This window comes from Rhinatrema bivittatum, unplaced genomic scaffold, assembly GCF_901001135.1.
Source record: "Rhinatrema bivittatum unplaced genomic scaffold, aRhiBiv1.1, whole genome shotgun sequence".
NCBI classification, from domain to species: domain Eukaryota; kingdom Metazoa; phylum Chordata; class Amphibia; order Gymnophiona; family Rhinatrematidae; genus Rhinatrema; species Rhinatrema bivittatum.
In genome coordinates, this window is record NW_021820565.1 from 354,757 (window position 1) to 373,652 (window position 18,896).

At 56.7% G+C, this 18,896-nt stretch overlaps 1 protein-coding gene across 2 annotated transcripts; it reads left to right on the top strand.

Annotated features, from left to right (window-relative positions):
- Positions 1 to 1,107: 1,107 nt before the first annotated feature.
- On the top strand, positions 1,108 to 17,980 carry LOC115081722 (forkhead box protein H1-like). 2 transcript variants are annotated; one of them, XM_029586147.1, is made up of 4 exons: positions 1,108 to 1,438; positions 4,438 to 4,921; positions 9,870 to 9,974; positions 16,570 to 17,980. In XM_029586147.1, the coding sequence occupies exons 1-4, from the start codon at positions 1,314 to 1,316 to the stop codon at positions 17,686 to 17,688; spliced, it is 1,833 nt and encodes a 610-aa protein (XP_029442007.1). In that variant the 5' UTR covers positions 1,108 to 1,313; the 3' UTR covers positions 17,689 to 17,980. The 2 variants fall into 2 exon arrangements, with proteins under 2 accessions (XP_029442007.1, XP_029442008.1); XM_029586148.1 differs by lacking the exon at positions 1,108 to 1,438 and adding an exon at positions 1,953 to 2,116 and having other exon boundaries at positions 16,570 to 17,979.
- The last annotated feature ends 916 nt before the right edge of the window (positions 17,981 to 18,896 follow it).

Below are 18,896 nucleotides of genomic sequence, written 5' to 3' on the forward strand. Positions count from 1 at the left end.
GCTGGGCGGCTGGGGCTCGACCTGGCCACCCTACCCACCAAGCTGCTCCCTCCTCGCACGGTTACGTTCATTAAACGGCCGCTCACCGAGTGGCTGAGCCCAGATCATTTCTATTCGGATAATCAATGGCCGAAGATGCAAACGTTCTTATGGCCTGGATTGGCCCCTGTTGGAGACAAGATGCTGGGCTCGATGGACCCAGTATGGCACCCAGCTTGCGTCCTTTTCTAGCAGTGAGCAGCTGGCAGATTAAGCCCTGGGCCACCGCGTGTTCTTCTGGTGGCCACCGCGGGCAATGGGCAGCCCGGAACGCATACCTGACCCCTCCCCCCCTCTCAATGGGCAGCCCGGAACGCATACCTGACCCCTCCCCCCGTCTCAATGGGCAGCCCGGAACGCATACCTGACCCCTCCCCCCCCTCTCAATGGGCAGCCCGGAACGCATACCTGACCCCTCCCCCCCCTCTCAATGGGCAGCCCGGAACGCATACCTGACCCCTCCCCCCCTCTCAATGGGCAGCCCGGAACGCATACCTGACCCCTCCCCCCCTCTCAATGGGCAGCCCGGATCGTATACCTGATCCCTCCCCCCCCCCTCTCAATGGGCAGCCCGGAACGCATACCTGATCCCTCCCCCCCCCCCCTCAATGGGCAGCCCGGATCGCATACCTGACCCCTCCCCCCCTCTCAATGGGCAGCCCGGATCGCATACCTGATCCCTCCCCCCCCCCCCTGTCAATGGCAGCCCGGAACGCATACCTGATCCCTCCCCCCCCCTCTCAATGGGCAGCCCGGATCGCATACCTGACCCCTCCCCCCCTCTCAATGGGCAGCCCGGAACGCATACCTGACCCCTCCCCCCCCTCAATGGGCAGCCCGGATCGCATACCTGATCCCTCCCCCCCCCCCCCTCTCAATGGGCAGCCCGGATCGCATACCTGACCCCTCCCCCCCTCTCAATGGGCAGCCCGGAACGCATACCTGACCCCCTCCCCCCCCTCTCAATGGGCAGCCCGGATCGCATACCTGACCCCTCCCCCCCTCTCAATGGGCAGCCCGGATCGCATACCTGACCCCCCCTCCCCCTGCTGAATGGGCCGTTAGCAGTGCTGGGGAATCTCATTAGCATCTATATGGGGGGGAAAGGGCCATCAACGCCTCCTCAGCATTAGAAAGGGAGAGCCCTGGGCCAGGCCATGGGGCTGCGGGCATCGCCTTGCTCCCAGTTCTAGCAGAAAGGGGGGGGGGGCACCTTTTCTATTGGCCCATTAGCCCATTACCATAGCAGTCGAGGCTAAGAGGGAAGCTTCTTGATGCCTCCGACCGAGTCCTCTTCCAGCGGGAGGCGAGGAGCAGCCCGGAGCTCTGCGAGCCAAGGAAGGACCCTGGGGCCACCCCATCCGGAACGACCCCTCTCCCCAACTGGTGAAACTCTCAGGTAAGGCCAACCCTGCCAGCCCGGGCTCTTCCATCTTCTCCCCCAAGCCCTCCTCCTGCTCCCTAAGGGCGCCGCCTCTCGTCAGACGTGCGCTGCAGCTTTCCTATTCCCCCATAAGGGGCTTTAAAGAATTCACTTTTACCCAAATAATTCGGCTCCTTTCGGAAACCCCTTTGCGAAAGGAGGCGAAGCTGCCCGCACGGGAGCCCCGCGAAGCGCCCGCCACCCCCCTGATGGCCCACGTTGTTACCTGCGGCGCTGCCAGGGAGCGCGCGTTCTTTTTCGCGGGGTCCCGGCCGGGCTTTCAGCTGCTCCTGCCTGGCCGGCCCGGGCTCTGCCAAGCTCCTGGTCGGATCTCATTCTAGAGAGGCCGGGGACGAGAAAGGAACCCAGGCCATGCCCGGCGGCTGCCATGTGGCCCGGGCATCGCACAGCCCCTCCCCCCACCCCCCCCGGGTCCTCATGAGGGGCCACAGCTGGGGGGGGGGGGGCCGCATTCAGAGCCAACGGGACCCGGAGGAGGCAGGCTAGGAGGGACTCTGGGGACGCCTGGCTCTGGTTTACTTGCCCGCGGAGTCAGTGGGCAGAAAGCCGGCGAGCAGGGAGGACACTGGAAGGCTCCCCCTGACCACGAGGGGCTGCGGTGCCTGAGGCAGCCGTGCGAGCCATTTGGAGGAGGTTGGGGATCCTTTGGGATTGGGTTGTATGTTGGGGGGGGGGGGGGGTGCGAGGAATCCAGATCGGGCTTCTCTGATTAATACGGGGTTAGCATTGCGTTTTTATTGCGCGCTTTGCTTGTGGTTTGCTTGCACGCCTTTTCTGTAACCGTTTGAATATCCCCCTGGTCGTGTAAGCAGATTGAGCCTATTCGGAGGGAGGCTGGGCTACAGAGGGGGGGGGGGGGCTGGAGCAAGCCGGGGTGGTGCTTCCGCCCCTGCTGGGTGGGGGGGGGGGGGGCAGCCGTGCTCGGACCGGTGCCACGGGGCAGCCCTCCCCTGGGGCAGCGAGCCGGACGCATGGCTGCTCGCAAAGGGTCAAGGGGCCTTGTGGGAGGGGGGCAAGCGGCTTCCAGGTGAGAGGCGGGAGGCCCTTCCAGCCTTGCCCCAGCTCATTCCTGGTGCATTGCTCGCCCCCCCCCCCCCCCAGCTGATCTCTGCCCCCTCCTTACTCCTCCCTTTGTGCTTACCTCAGCCTTTAACCTCCCTGCCCCACCAGAGCAGAGGGTCCTGGAGAGTCGAGCGCGGCCCCTGGACCGTCCATTGTGCTGCTAATGGGCTTAGAAAGGTGTGGACTGGTGGGGGGGAGGGGGATTACCTGGCAGGCAGCCAGGGGCTGGGGCAGGTCGCCATTGTCAGAGCCCCGGGGGGGGGGGGGGGTGTCCCCCCTCTCCACCTGTGTGTGCATAATTGCAAAGGTTGTTTATTATTTAAGGCAGACTTTCCCATGATATCTCCCACCCTCTGTTAATACCCTGTTTACATGTTTTAATCCTTCAATGTAAAGCGCCATGCCCGGCGCCTGTTTATGTTACAATGTGAACCGATGTGATATCCTGGATGAATGTGGGTATATAAAAATTTTAAATAAATAAAATAAATGAAAATGTACAGATATCCTGGCTTTCAGGCACTTGGGAGCAGACTCCGAGGTACAGGGGGGCATCCTTTCCCCGTGATGGGTGCTCTACGTGCCAGAAATCCGTTGTGAGTACCTCCAGGCCAGCCAATCCTTATCTCTCACCCTGCTCTGGAAGATCGCAATTTCATTTATTTCTCGAGATTTAGATACCCTCCTTCGGTTTCACCATCACAACGGCTTACAAAGTTTCCATGTCTAACAGAGTGTTCCAATATTCATAAGCTTCTTAAATTCATAGGCTTGTTAACAGAGTTATCTTATTCGTTATGAGCAGCATAGCTTGGCTGTTAAATTGCGCAGGTTAAGTTACCTGCTTTGGATTGGGTCTGCAGGTTTTTCAGCACAGATAGGGAGGGGAGTTGTAGCAGAGGGTCATTGGGTGTCTTGGAAGGCTTTGGTGAACATCCAGGTTTTTTAGTTCTTTTTGGAAGGTTTTTATGTTTTGCTGTGTTCTCAGTTCGGTTGGGAGGGTGTTCCAGAGTTCGGGGCTTCCTAGGGAAATGGCTCTCTTCCGAGTTGAGGTGAGTTTGTGACGAGCAGGTGGAATTTTGAATAGACCTTTGTCAGCTGAACGGAGGTTTCGGTTTGGTGAGTGACGTTTCATGGACGCACTTAGCCAATTTGTTTGTTTTTCATATATTATTTTGTGTACTATGGATAGTATTTTGTAGTCTAACCTGTATTTTATTGGGAGCCAGTGTAGTGATATGAGAGTAGGAGTAATGTGATCGTATTTTTTCGTTCCTGTGAGTATTCTGGCGGCTGTATTTTGAAGGATTTGGAGCGGTCGGATGGTGGTGAGAGGTAAGTCGATTAGCAGAGAGTTGCAGTAATCCAGGTTGGAGAAGAAGAGTAGTTGGAGGACTGTTCTGAAGTCGTTGGGGGAAAGGAAAGGTTTTAGGTATCATAGGGTTAGGAGTTTGTGATATCCGTCTTTGATTTTTGCGGAGATGTAGTTCTTGAATGATAGGTCCTTGTCGATTATTAATCCTAAGTTGCGGGCATGGTGACAGGGGAGATTGCTGACTTTTGATTCATGTTGCGTGTTGGTATGTGCGTAGGGTTATTCTTTCTATCCAGCATGATTATTTCTGTCTTAATCTGAAAGGGCTGTGGCTTGTGGTCCTCAGTGCTCTGCTCTGTCCCTAGAATTAAGTACTAATGATGCCTTTCCCTGCTGTAGATGGTATTTGCCCCTCTTAGCAAGAGATGTATGTTTCCTAATCATTGACTGTGCTATAACCACTCCATGCCCTACCCCTGCTTCCCTCCACCTCCCCCCACCAACTCATCTTCCCACCTTCCTCATTGCCCTCCACCCAAGCACTAACCTTCTGCATTTAATCTGATCATTCTCCTAGGGGCCTTTCCCATGAAGTTGGTGCCATTTGCCTTCTGCCTTGGTGCCAGCAGGCAGTGATTCCAGTCGTGCTGAGCTCTGACGTCTGTGGACGGTCACCCATAGCACAAAAGACCCGTCAGCGATCCCGGTGCTCAGGATTCACCTTCAGAGAGCCTCAGGCCCTCCAAGTGCCCTCTCCCCTCGAGATGTCCAGTGCGGGCCGTGCGGGACATCCGTCCTCCTGCTACCTGGGGGAGGCGAGTGGGGCTCCCGAGAGAGGACCGGGCTCGGCCCTTGCAGACAGACGAGCCCTGGTTCCTGAGAAGGAGCAGGCAGACGGTGCCGGAGGGGGAGAAGGGAGGGGACGGGAGGGCCAGGAAGAGGAGAAGAGCAGGAGCAAGAAGAAGAACTACCACCGCTACGCCAAGCCCCCGTACTCTTACCTGGCCATGATCGCCCTGGTCATCCAGAGCTCGCCCGAGAAGAAGCTGAAGCTCTCCCAGGTAAGAGGGAGCCTCTCCGCGGCTGCGCCGTTTATTACCTGCCCCCTAGCTTACAAATTTCAGAAAAAAAAAACTTACAACACTCAGGAAGCAGAGAAAACTTAATGGTTGGGGGCCACACTGTCTGTCCGCCATGCTCTTCCTTTAAAATCCCTGAGGGTTTGTGCAGCCTTGGCAGCTCTTTCATCTGATTCCCAGCATCCCCCACTGGAGGGCTGCCGCACGTGTCCAGCGCCCTGTCAGTAAGGACGCGTTTTCTCTGACCCTCCCTCCCTGCAGCTTCATCTACAGCTCCCTTCCATCTTTTACTGAAGCCCATAAAATATTTTAATGTTTCTATCCCCCCCCCCCCCCCCCCCCCACAAATTTACATTTTGTGTGACAGGAGCCTCTCCTTGTGGAAGTTCTGTCAGGCCTTGTACCATTTTATCAGCCTTTCTCTGACCCGCTTCCATCCTCTCAGTGTCCTGACGAAGGTCCGACCTCCAGAACTGCAGCTGCGTATGTCGTGTAGCGCTATAGAAATGTTAAATAGCAGTACTAACTGAATACAGGACTCCAGGAGGGGTCTCACTAGTGTCCTACACAAGGGCAATATCACCGTCTCCTTCCTGCTGATACCTCTCCTCATGCACCCGAGCGCTCTGTCACCTCCTCCTTCCTGCTGATACCTCTCCCGATGCACCCAAGCGCTCTGTCACCTCCTCCTTCCTGCTGATACCTCTCCTCATGCACCCGAGCACTCTGTCACCTCCTCCTTCTTCCTGATACCTCTCCTCATGCACCTGAGCGCTCTGTCACCTCCTCCTTCCTGCTGATACCTCTCCTCATGCACCTGAGCGCTCTGTCACCTCCTCCTTCCTGCTGATACCTCTCCCGATGCACCCGAGCGCTCTGTCACCTCCTCCTTCCTGCTGATACCTCTCCTCATGCACCCGAGCGCTCTGTCACCTCCTCCTTCTTCCTGATACCTCTCCTCATGCACCCGTGTGCTCTGTCACCTCCTCCTTCCTGCTGATACCTCTCCTCATGCACCCGAGCGCTCTGTCCCCTCCTCCTTCTTCCTGATACCTCTCCCGATGCACCCGAGCGCTCTGTCACCTCCTCCTTCCTGCTGATACCACTCCTCATGCACCCGAGCGCTCTGTCACCTCCTCCTTCTTCCTGATACCTCTCCTCATGCACCCGAGTGCTCTGTCACCTCCTCCTTCCTGCTGATACCTCTCCTCATGCACCCGAGCGCTCTGTCACCTCCTCCTTCCTGCTGATACCTCTCCCGAAGCACCCGAGCACCCTGTCACCTCCTCCTTCCTGCTGATACCTCTCCCGAAGCACCCGAGCACCCTGTCACCTCCTCCTTCCTGCTGATACCACTCCTCATGCACCCGAGCGCTCTGTCACCTCCTCCTTCCTGATACCTCTCCTCATGCACCCGAGTGCTCTGTCACCTCCTCCTTCCTGCTGATACCTCTCCTCATGCACCCGAGCGCTCTGTCACCTCCTCCTTCCTGCTGATACCTCTCCCGAAGCACCCGAGCACCCTGTCACCTCCTCCTTCCTGCTGATACCTCTCCCGAAGCACCCGAGCGTCCTGTCACCTCCTCCTTCCTGCTGATACCTCTCCTCATGCACCCGAGCGCTCTGTCACCTACTCCTTCCTGCTGATACCTCTCCCGATGCACCCGAGTGCTATCACCTCCTCCTTCCTGCTGATACCTCTCCCGATGCACCTGAGCGCTCTGTCACCTCCTCCTTCCTGCTGATACCTCTCCCGATGCACCCGAGCACTCTGTCACCTCCTCCTTCCTGCTGATACCTCTCCCGATGCACCCGAGCACTCTGTCGCCTCCTCCTTCCTGCTGATACCTCTCCTCATACACCCGAGTGCTCTGTCACCTCCTCCTTACTGCTGATACCTCTCCCCATGCACCCGAGCGCTCTATCACCTCCTCCTTCCTGCTGATACCTTTCCTGATGCACCCGAGTGCTCTGTCACCTCCTCCTTACTGCTGATACCTCTCCTGATGCACCCGAGCGCTCTGTCACCTCCTCCTTCCTGCTGATACCTCTCCTCATGCACCCGAGCGCTCTGTCACCTCCTCCTTCCTGCTGATACCTCTCCCGATGCACCCGGGCGCTCTGTCACCTCCTCCTTCCTGCTGATACCTCTCCTCATGCACCCGAGCGCTCTGTCGCCTCCTCCTTCCTGCTGATACCTCTCCCGATGCACCCGAGCGCTCTGTCGCCTCCTCCTTCCTGCCGATACCTCTCCCGATGCACCCGAGCGCTCTGTCACCTCCTCCTTCCTGCTGATACCTCTCCTCATGCACCCGAGCGCTCTGTCACCTCCTCCTTCTTCCTGATACCTCTCCCGATGCACCCGAGCGCTCTGTCACCTCCTCCTTCCTGCTGATACCTCTCCTCATGCACCTGAGCGCTCTGTCACCTCCTCCTTCCTGCTGATACCTCTCCCGATGCACCCGAGCGCTCTGTCACCTCCTCCTTCCTGCTGATACCTCTCCTCATGCACCAGAGCGCTCTGTCACCTCCTCCTTCTTCCTGATACCTCTCCTCATGCACCCGTGTGCTCTGTCACCTCCTCCTTCCTGCTGATACCTCTCCTCATGCACCCGAGCGCTCTGTCCCCTCCTCCTTCTTCCTGATACCTCTTCCGATGCACCCGAGCGCTCTGTCACCTCCTCCTTCCTGCTGATACCTCTCCTCATGCACCCGAGCGCTCTGTCATCTCCTCCTTCCTGCTAATACCTCTCCCGATGCACCCGAGCGCTCTGTCACCTCCTCCTTCTTCCTGATACCTCTCCCGATGCACCCGAGCGCTCTGTCACCTCCTCCTTCCTGCTGATACCACTCCTCATGCACCCGAGCGCTCTGTCACCTCCTCCTTCCTGCTGATACCTCTCCCGAAGCACCCGAGCACCCTGTCACCTCCTCCTTCCTGCTGATACCTCTCCTCATGCACCCGAGCGCTCTGTCACCTCCTCCTTCCCGCTGATACCTCTCCTGATGCACCCGAGCGCTCTGTCAGTTTTTCTTTTTGCTTTATTAAACTGATCGGCTACTTCCAGCTCATCAAAGAGGGTCACTCCTGGGTCTTTTTCTTGTTTGACAGTTCCCCAGTTCTTCTCCTGCTAATGGATTTTTGCACCCCAAACTCTGGATTTTATGCATTTTTTGCTTTCACCCCTCCTTCTACTTTTTGCATATCTGCTTTCCTTCTTGGCACTTTTTAACCTGGTCTGAAAGCACTGTAGCCGTGATTTAGTCTGTCCATCTGTCTGAAGGCAGGATAATTTCTGCACAGTTTTCAGTGCCCAAACATCAAGGGTCGAGGAGTCCATGGACCACCCTCATTTCCAAGCGTGCAAGATTTTCAAACTTCCCTTACAGTTTTCACCTCCGTCTCTGAGTTCCAGGGGGGGTGGAGAACCCGGGGGATTATTCTCCAAGGCCCTTCGCGTTGTTAGGAAAGTGCAAGCTGATTGTGGTTTCCAGCTTGACTTTACCGACAAATGGTGCTGGAATAGTGAAAATGACTGCATACGCTTCCTCATGCAATCTGATCGAGTTTCATGTTTGGCTCATCGATAAATCTGTGACTTGGGAACTCTGAATGCATTTCTTCTTCCATTCCTGATCCTTGCCAATTGTACAGTTAGATTAAAAGCTCCCTCCCAAATTTTAGGATGCAGGCAGATTAAACCCTGTTAATATGATATTCCAGAGGTTCCCAAACCTGCCCTGGAACATCTCAATAAATATGCACGAGAGGACATTTGCATTCCATAGAGGCGGTGCATGCATATTTATCCCATGCATATTCATTGTGGATATCTTGAAAGTCCGAATGGCTGGACAGGTTTGGGAACTGCTGTGATAGTCCTTAAAGTCCCATTTGGCAGTCCTTTCTCCGGATGCACAGAATGCACTTCTTACTTCCCAGTTCAATCTCCTCGCTTCACCATCCAAGAGACAGCATAGTGTTCTGCATCTGTTCTTCTGGGCTCCGGTATCTCCTCCCTGGAACGGATATAGGGATTTGTTCCTGCAGGAACCTCCAAAGGGGTTACTGAGTCTCTCCTGCAACTCTCTCAAGATGACAATTCTCCAAGTCCCTGCAGCCAAAACGAACTCAGTAGAAAAATAAAACCAGTCGCAAAAGGGTGACTCGAAAACGAGGAAAGGGAGTGTGGATAAAGTTCTCCCCCGCTAAAAGACACAAAAAGGGTGGAAAGCTGGAATCGTTAACATGGGAGAGAGGCACTGTTGTTTTTTTGTTTTTTTTTTCTAGTCCATACCCCAGGTCTCTTTCCAAGAACCCCAAAGGCCTCCCTCCACCCCTAAAAAAAACCCAAGCTAAGAGCAAGCCTCTGCAAAGGACACCTCAAACTCCACACCTACCAGGTGGTCCCTCCGGTATTTATAGGCCAGGACTGCACTATTAAATTCTCCCTCATGGGGGAGCTGACCCCTAACTCCTGGCCTCTGTCCACTTAATCACTCGGTACGCTCCATTAATAGAGACCCAGAAGGGATCTCTGCAAATTCAACATGTGGCTGCCGTGCTGTATACAAGGGTCCCCTGGGGCGTCACGCTGCCTGTACAGTAGCAAATAAGGGAGAATGAAGGAGAGTGCAAGGATGGCGGAGGCACTACGGCAGGAGGAAAGGGCGGCAAAGTATAAACATTTGTGTGTGTATTTACTTTTTTTTTTACCCTATTTCTACGAGTCCCCTTCGCCTTCCTTTCCTCCTGTCGTAGTGCCTCCGCCATCCTCGCACTCTCCTCCATTTTTCTTGCTACTGTGCAGGCAGCGTGACGCACGGCAGACACCGCGCTCCAGGCTGTTAAACCTTCTCAGAGTCCGCTCTTGAAAGCAGCCGCTAGGGTCTGGGAAGGCCCCTGACCATCTCTCGTTCCCCTTTTCAGATTCTGAAGGAGATCAGCAGCTTCTTCCCTTTCTTCAAAGGAGATTACCAGGGGTGGAAAGACTCCATCCGCCACAATTTATCCTCCAATGACTGCTTCCAGAAGGTAAGGGGTAGGGTAGGGGAGAACCCAGGTGGTTGCATGCTTTCCCACATAGGCCCAGAGCGATCGAGAGCAAAGTGCCGAGGCAGTACCCGGTGCGGGTACACTCCCCCTCCCCTCCCCTCTCATGGGAAGGAGAGCAGCTTCTGGGCTCACATCCAGGGGTTCACGCACCAGTAACATGAGGGCCGTGGACAGATGGTGAGCAATTGATCTGGAGGGCTTTCTCTCATTTCTGGACATTTCTTCGTATGAAGTGGACCACTAACTTGGTTCAACTGCCAGTTTCTGCTCAAGAGCTGTGTGTGGAGGGGAGGGTTTCAGAACTGGAGTAGCAGGGGGTGCTGCAGGGCAGGAGTGAGGTGCATTGGTAGAGGTGCATGGAGGGTCTCAGTACTGGAATAGCAGGGGGTGCTGCAGGGCAGGAGTGAGATGCATTGGTAGAGCTGTGTGTGGAGGGTCTCAGTACTGGAATAGCAGGGGATGCTGCAGGGCAGGAGTGAGATGCATTGGTAGAGCTGTGTGTGGAGGGTCTCAGTACTGGAATAGCAGGGGGTGCTGCAGGGCAGGAGTGAGGTGCATTGGCAGAGCTGTGTGTGGAGGGTCTCAGTACTGGAATAGCAGGGGGTGCTGCAGGGCAGGAGTGAGGTGCATTGGCAGAGCTGTGTGTGGAGGGTCTCAGTACTGGAATAGCAGGGGGTGCTGCAGGGCAGGAGTGAGCGGCATTGGTAGAGCTGTGTGAGGAGGGTCTCAGTACTGGAATAGCAGGGGGTGCTGCAGGGCAGGAGTGAGGGGCATTGGTAGAGCTGTGTGTGGAGGGTCTCAGTACTGGAATAGCAGGGGGTGCTGCAGGGCAGGAGTGAGATGCATTGGTAGAGCTGTGTGTGGAGGGTCTCAGTACTGGAATAGCAGGGGGTGCTGCAGGACAGGAGTGAGGTGCATTGGTAGAGCTGTGTGTGGAGGGTCTCAGTACTGGAATAGCAGGGGGTGCTGCAGGGCAGGAGTGAGGTGCATTGGCAGAGCTGTGTGTGGAGGGTCTCAGTACTGGAATAGCAGGGGGTGCTGCAGGACAGGAGTGAGGTGCATTCGTAGAGCTGTGTGTGGAGGGTCTCAGTACTGGAATAGCAGGAGGTGCTGCAGGGCAGGAGTGAGATGCATTGGTAGAGCTGTGTGTGGAGGGTCTCAGTACTGGAATAGCAGGGGGTGCTGCAGGACAGGAGTGAGGTGCATTGGTAGAGCTGTGTGTGGAGAGTCTCAGTACTGGAGTAGCAGGGGGTCCTGCAGGGCAGGAGTGAGATGCATCACTTGCCAAGCTGATCCAAAGAAATGGAATGTAGTTTTATTCTTATGTAAACCTTCACCCATGCCTCCTCTCCAAATTAATAGTCAGCTCAGCTTGTGGCTTGTGGCTGTGACTTAAGTGTTTGGACAACAGAAGGGACATTTTTTATAGTCCTCGATATAACATGTGCATTGTCAAAACACAGAAGTTAAGCCAACTTTTTATGTGCACAAATTTGCTTTTGAAAATGATCATGAAGAACAGGTACAAAGTCACACCTGTTCCTTGCCGCACCTAACTTGTATGGGTTAATTGATGCACTAACTGCCTAAGATCAAGTGTGCACCTAAATCCCAGCTCCGCCCCCTGGATTGCCTGTTTCCGGTGCACCTAGCTCTCAGCTCTGCCCCCTGGATTACCTGTTTCCTGTGCACCTAAATCCCAGCTTCACCCTCTGGATTGCCTGTTTCCTGTGCACCTAAATCCCAGCTTCACCCTCTGGATTGCCTGTTTCCTGTGCACCTAAATCCCAGCTTCACCCTCTGGATTGCCTGTTTCCTGTGCTCCTAAATCTCAGCTCCGCCCCCTGGATTGCCTGTTTCCTGTGCTCCTAAATCCCAGCTTCACCCTCTGGATTGCCTGTTTCCTGTGCACCTAAATCCCAGCTTCGCCCTCTGGATTGCCTGTTTCCTGTGCTCCTAAATCCCAGCTTCGTCCTCTGGATTGCCTGTTTCCTGTGCTCCTAAATCCCAGCTCCGCACCCTGGATTGCCTGTTTCCTGTGCACCTAGCTCTCAGCTCCGCACCCTGGATTGCCTGTTTCCTGTGCTCCTAAATCCCAGCTTCGTCCTCTGGATTGCCTGTTTCCTGTGCTCCTAAATCCCAGCTCCGCACCCTGGATTGCCTGTTTCCTGTGCACCTAGCTCTCAGCTCCGCCCCCTGGATTGCATGTTTCCTGTGCTCCTAAATCCCAGCTTCACCCTCTGGATTGCCTGTTTCCTGTGCACCTAAATCCCAGCTTCACCCTCTGGATTGCCTGTTTCCTGTGCTCCTAAATCCCAGCTTCACCCTCTGGATTGCCTGTTTCCTGTGCACCTAAATCCCAGCTTCACCCTCTGGATTGCCTGTTTCCTGTGCACCTAAATCCCAGCTTCGCCCTCTGGATTGCCTGTTTCCTGTGCTCCTAAATCCCAGCTTCGTCCTCTGGATTGCCTGTTTCCTGTGCACCTAGCTCTCAGCTCCGCCCCCTGGATTGCCTGTTTCCTTTGCTCCTAAATCCCAGCTTCACCCTCTGGATTGCCTGTTTCCTGTGCACCTAAATCCCAGCTTCACCCTCTGGATTGCCTGTTTCCTGTGCACCTAAATCCCAGCTCCGCCCCCTGGATTGCCTGTTTCCTGTGCTCCTAAATCCCAGCTCCGCCCCCTGGATTGCCTGTTTCCTGTGCACCTAGCTCTCAGCTCCGCCCCCTGGATTGCCTGTTTGCTGTGCACCTAAATCCCAGCTTCGCCCTCTGGATTGCCTGTTTCCTGTGCTCCTAAATCCCAGCTCCGCCCCCTGGATTGCCTGTTTCCTGTGCACCTAAATTCCAGCTCCGCCCCCTGGATTGCCTGTTTCCTGTGCACCTAAATCCCAGCTCCGCCCCCTGGATTGCCTGTTTCCTGTGCTCCTAAATCCCAGCTTCACCCTCTGGATTGCCTGTTTCCTGTGCTCCTAAATCCCAGCTCCGCCCCCTGGATTGCCTGTTTCCTGTGCTCCTAAATCCCAGCTCCGCCCCCTGGATTGCATGTTTCCTGTGCACCTGGCTCTCAGCTCCGCCCCCTGGATTGCCTGTTTCCTGTGCACCTGGCTCTCAGCTCCGCCCCCTGGATTGCCTGTTTCCTGTGCTCCTAAATCCCAGCTCCGCCCCCTGGATTGCCTGTTTCCTGTGCACCTGGCTCTCAGCTCCGCCCCCTGGATTGCCTGTTTCCTGTGCTCCTAAATCTCAGCTCCGCCCCCTGGATTGCCTGTTTCCTGTGCACCTAGCTCTCAGCTCCACCCCCTGGATTGCCTGTTTCCTGTGCACCTGGCTCTCAGCTCCGCCCCCTGGATTGCCTGTTTCCTGTGCACCTAGCTCTCAGCTCCGCCCCCTGGATTGCCTGTTTCCTGTGCTCCTAAATCCCAGCTTCACCCTCTGGATTGCCTGTTTCCTGTGCTCCTAAATCCCAGCTCCGCCCCCTGGATTGCCTGTTTCCTGTGCTCCTAAATCCCAGCTCCGCCCCCTGGATTGCATGTTTCCTGTGCACCTGGCTCTCAGCTCCGCCCCCTGGATTGCCTGTTTCCTGTGCACCTGGCTCTCAGCTCCGCCCCCTGGATTGCCTGTTTCCTGTGCTCCTAAATCCCAGCTCCGCCTCCTGGATTGCATGTTTCCTGTGCACCTAAATCCCAGCTTCGCCCTCTGGATTGCCTGTTTCCTGTGCACCTAAATCCCAGCTCCGCCCCCTGGATTGCCTGTTTCCTGTGCACCTAAATCCCAGCTTCGCCCTCTGGATTGCCTGTTTCCTGTGCACCTAGCTCTCAGCTCCGCCCCCTGGATTGCCTGTTTCCTGTGCACCTAAATCCCAGCTCCGCCCCCTGGATTGCCTGTTTCCTGTGCTCCTAAATCCCAGCTCCGCCCCCTGGATTGCCTGTTTCCTGTGCACCTAGCTCTCAGCTCCACCCCCTGGATTGCCTGTTTCCTGTGCTCCTAAATCCCAGCTTCACCCTCTGGATTGCCTGTTTCCTGTGCTCCTAAATCCCAGCTCCGCCCCCTGGATTGCCTGTTTCCTGTGCTCCTAAATCCCAGCTCCGCCCCTGGATTGCATGTTTCCTGTGCACCTGGCTCTCAGCTCCGCCCCCTGGATTGCCTGTTTCCTGTGCTCCTAAATCCCAGCTTCGTCCTCTGGATTGCCTGTTTCCTGTGCTCCTAAATCCCAGCTCCGCACCCTGGATTGCCTGTTTCCTGTGCACCTAGCTCTCAGCTCCGCCCCCTGGATTGCATGTTTCCTGTGCTCCTAAATCCCAGCTTCACCCTCTGGATTGCCTGTTTCCTGTGCACCTAAATCCCAGCTTCACCCTCTGGATTGCCTGTTTCCTGTGCTCCTAAATCCCAGCTTCACCCTCTGGATTGCCTGTTTCCTGTGCACCTAAATCCCAGCTTCACCCTCTGGATTGCCTGTTTCCTGTGCACCTAAATCCCAGCTTCGCCCTCTGGATTGCCTGTTTCCTGTGCTCCTAAATCCCAGCTTCGTCCTCTGGATTGCCTGTTTCCTGTGCACCTAGCTCTCAGCTCCGCCCCCTGGATTGCCTGTTTCCTTTGCTCCTAAATCCCAGCTTCACCCTCTGGATTGCCTGTTTCCTGTGCACCTAAATCCCAGCTTCACCGTCTGGATTGCCTGTTTCCTGTGCACCTAAATCCCAGCTCCGCCCCCTGGATTGCCTGTTTCCTGTGCTCCTAAATCCCAGCTCCGCCCCCTGGATTGCCTGTTTCCTGTGCACCTAGCTCTCAGCTCCGCCCCCTGGATTGCCTGTTTCCTGTGCACCTAAATCCCAGCTTCGCCCTCTGGATTGCCTGTTTCCTGTGCTCCTAAATCCCAGCTCCGCCCCCTGGATTGCCTGTTTCCTGTGCACCTAAATCCCAGCTCCGCCCCCTGGATTGCCTGTTTCCTGTGCACCTAAATCCCAGCTCCGCCCCCTGGATTGCCTGTTTCCTGTGCTCCTAAATCCCAGCTTCACCCTCTGGATTGCCTGTTTCCTGTGCTCCTAAATCCCAGCTCCGCCCCCTGGATTGCCTGTTTCCTGTGCTCCTAAATCCCAGCTCCGCCCCCTGGATTGCCTGTTTCCTGTGCACCTGGCTCTCAGCTCCGCCCCCTGGATTGCCTGTTTCCTGTGCACCTGGCTCTCAGCTCCGCCCCCTGGATTGCCTGTTTCCTGTGCTCCTAAATCCCAGCTCCGCCCCCTGGATTGCATGTTTCCTGTGCACCTGGCTCTCAGCTCCGCCCCCTGGATTGCCTGTTTCCTGTGCTCCTAAATCTCAGCTCCGCCCCCTGGATTGCCTGTTTCCTGTGCACCTAGCTCTCAGCTCCACCCCCTGGATTGCCTGTTTCCTGTGCACCTGGCTCTCAGCTGCACCCCCTGGATTGCCTGTTTCCTGTGCACCTAGCTCTCAGCTCCGCCCCCTGGATTGCCTGTTTCCTGTGCTCCTAAATCCCAGCTTCACCCTCTGGATTGCCTGTTTCCTGTGCTCCTAAATCCCAGCTCCGCCCCCTGGATTGCCTGTTTCCTGTGCTCCTAAATCCCAGCTCCGCCCCCTGGATTGCATGTTTCCTGTGCACCTGGCTCTCAGCTCCGCCCCCTGGATTGCCTGTTTCCTGTGCACCTGGCTCTCAGCTCCGCCCCCTGGATTGCCTGTTTCCTGTGCTCCTAAATCCCAGCTCCGCCTCCTGGATTGCATGTTTCCTGTGCACCTAAATCCCAGCTTCGCCCTCTGGATTGCCTGTTTCCTGTGCACCTAAATCCCAGCTCCGCCCCCTGGATTGCCTGTTTCCTGTGCACCTAAATCCCAGCTTCGCCCTCTGGATTGCCTGTTTCCTGTGCACGTAGCTCTCAGCTCCGCCCCCTGGATTGCCTGTTTCCTGTGCACCTAAATCCCAGCTCCGCCCCCTGGATTGCCTGTTTCCTGTGCTCCTAAATCCCAGCTCCGCCCCCTGGATTGCCTGTTTCCTGTGCACCTAGCTCTCAGCTCCACCCCCTGGATTGCCTGTTTCCTGTGCTCCTAAATCCCAGCTTCACCCTCTGGATTGCCTGTTTCCTGTGCTCCTAAATCCCAGCTCCGCCCCCTGGATTGCCTGTTTCCTGTGCTCCTAAATCCCAGCTCCGCCCCCTGGATTGCATGTTTCCTGTGCACCTGGCTCTCAGCTCCGCCCCCTGGATTGCCTGTTTCCTGTGCTCCTAAATCCCAGCTCCGCCCCCTGGATTGCATGTTTCCTGTGCACCTGGCTCTCAGCTCCGCCCCCTGGATTGCCTGTTTCCTGTGCTCATAAATCCCAGCTCCGCCCCCTGGATTGCCTGTTTCCTGTGCACCTAGCTCTCAGCTCCGCCCCCTGGATTGCCTGTTTCCTGTGCACCTGGCTCTCAGCTCCGCCCCCTGGATCGCCTGTTTCCTGTGCACCTGGCTCTCAGCTCCGCCCCCTGGATTGCCTGTTTCCTGTGCTCCTAAATACTTATTTGAACTCTGCTTAATGTGCTAAACTATTGTCAGTCTCTCTTTACCTATAACACCAGCTTTTTCCTCTTCTTCAGGTACTCAAAGATCCGGGCAAGCCTCAATCCAAAGGGAACTTCTGGATGGTGGATGTGACCCGCATCCCCCCCGAGGCTCTGAAGCTGCAGAACACCTCCATCGCTCGGCAGAGCAACGCCCTCTTTGCCTTCGACCTGGCTCCTTACATCCTTCACGGGCTGAAATACCCCTGTGAGGACGCGAGGGGCTGGCAGCCAGAGGCCCAGGGTGCAACTGCCAGCTCCAAGCCCCAGGGTGCCACTGCTTACCAGGGCAGCAGTGGGGCCAGGCCCCCTAACTCCTTCATGATCGACGCCCTGCTCGACAACCTGCAGGGCATGCGCCTCCCCGGGAAATCCAAGACTCCAGAGAGCAGGGGCCGAGCCGAAGGACCCCTGGGAAACAAATTCGGCGAGCAGTGCCTTCCCCCGCACCTGGCGCCGCCCCGTTCCGCCCCTTCCAGGGCCCTGCCCGTTCCGTGGGGACCCCCCTGCTGCCCTCTGCTTTCTCCCAGTGCCCCCGCGGACGCCCTGCCCTGCCCTTCCTGGAGGCCCTCTTGCGGCCTGGGCTATTCAGCCGGCGCCTCCGTGGACCTCACTTCCTCTTCCAGCGTCTCCACCAGCGCCTCCTCCGACGACGAAAGGGACTTCAGGAGCCAACGGCGGCAAGCAGAGGCCCCCAAACGGCCGTCCAAGCTCCCGAGGTTGGACAGCGAGAGGGGCAGCTCCAGCTCCGACTCCGACGACCCGGGAGACCTCACCCCGGTTGAGCCTCCCAGGAGGGTCCCGGCGACGCCGTGGGAGCTGCCGACGTCCTACACCAAGTTTGTGCCTCCCAACATGGTGGCCCCCCCCAGTCTGAATCCCTTCCTGCCGTTCGCCAGCCTGCCCTGTTACGGCTGTGGCCCGACCGCCTTCCTCGGCCCAGCCTGCTGGGGTTTGGTGCCCGGCCCAGCCATGGCCGGGCAGCAGAGCCTCCGGCCCCCCCTTCTCATGGACTTGGACAGCATGCTGCAGGTCACCCCGCCCAACAAGAGCGTCTTCGATGTCTGGTCGAGCCACCCGGGGGACCTGCTGCACCCGGTCTTCTTCACGCCCCACCTCCCTCCGCCCACCTTGACGCTCAGTGGGCCTCTCTAGTGTTAAGTCCGGGTGGCAGGAAGGGAAGGGAGAATCGCAGGGGCTTCCCGAACTCCAGGTCCGTCAAAGATAAATAGAGTGGGGATCTCCCGCCGGGCAATAAATATTTTACAACCATAAGCCGAGTCTCTGAAGACTGTCTCTGTATAACGTTGTGACGTGTGGGGTGTGTGAGGGAGTTTGCCCATCGTTCGGGGAGGTCCTTCCATGTGGGATGGTTCCAGTTTCACTCTACATTTGGCAGGGAGCGGGGAAAGCCGGGACAGAACACCCCCCACCGCCCCAAAAGCAACCCCCGTCTTCTGACGTCCCCTCCTGGACATGGTGGCTTCCCACAGGGCAGTGACTTGCGAATAGGGGAAGGCCCAACGCCTTTTTAAAGAATTGACGCTTCACGGAGAGCTGCCGCCGACTCTCGCCCGTAAGCGTGGGCGCCGTGGAAGGCAACGCGCGCGCTTGTATGTGTGTGTGTGTGTGCGCGCGGTCCAACTGCCCTGTTTCCCCGAAAATAAAGACCTAGTAGAGATTTTGCCGAATTCCTAAATATAAGACCTCCCCCGAAAGTAAGGCATCCCTTGTAAACAGGGTCGGATTGACCTATCGGGGGATCGGGCTTCCCCCGGTGGGCCGGTCAATCCTGTGACGTCATTTTTTTTTTTTTTTTTTTTAATAAAGTTTCCAAGGTATTAGGGGCAGACGCGAGCAGTGGTATCCGGAGGGGAGCCGATGCCCCCGGGCGCAAGGAGGCTCATGCGGCCGCTGAGACACCTTGCCCAAAGAAAAAGATCGCGTCCAAACGCGCTGATGCTCTTCCTCCTTCCTGCCTGTGCCGCCCCGGAAGTAAACGTTGCCGGAGCCGCGTGGGCAGGAAGGAGGAAGAGCATCAGCGCGTGCAGAAGAGGAGGAGCCGCCGCGGGCTGCTGCGAATCCCAAGTCGCAGCGGCCCAAGAAGAGGAAGAGGCCCGGTAGCAGGGCCGAGGAAGAGGCCCGAGAAGTTCAGGGCCGCTGCAGAGCCCATCCTGCGGCGACCCGCGAAGAGGAGGCCCAGAGGTGAGAGAGAGGCTGAGGGTCTGTAGAGGGTGTGTGTGTGTGTGCGTGTATGAGATGAGTTGAGAGATTGTGTGTGGGAGTGAGGATCTGAATGTTTGCAGAGACAGCATGTGAGAGCCTCTGTGTGTTTGTGAGAGAGAGAGAGAGAGCATGTGCCA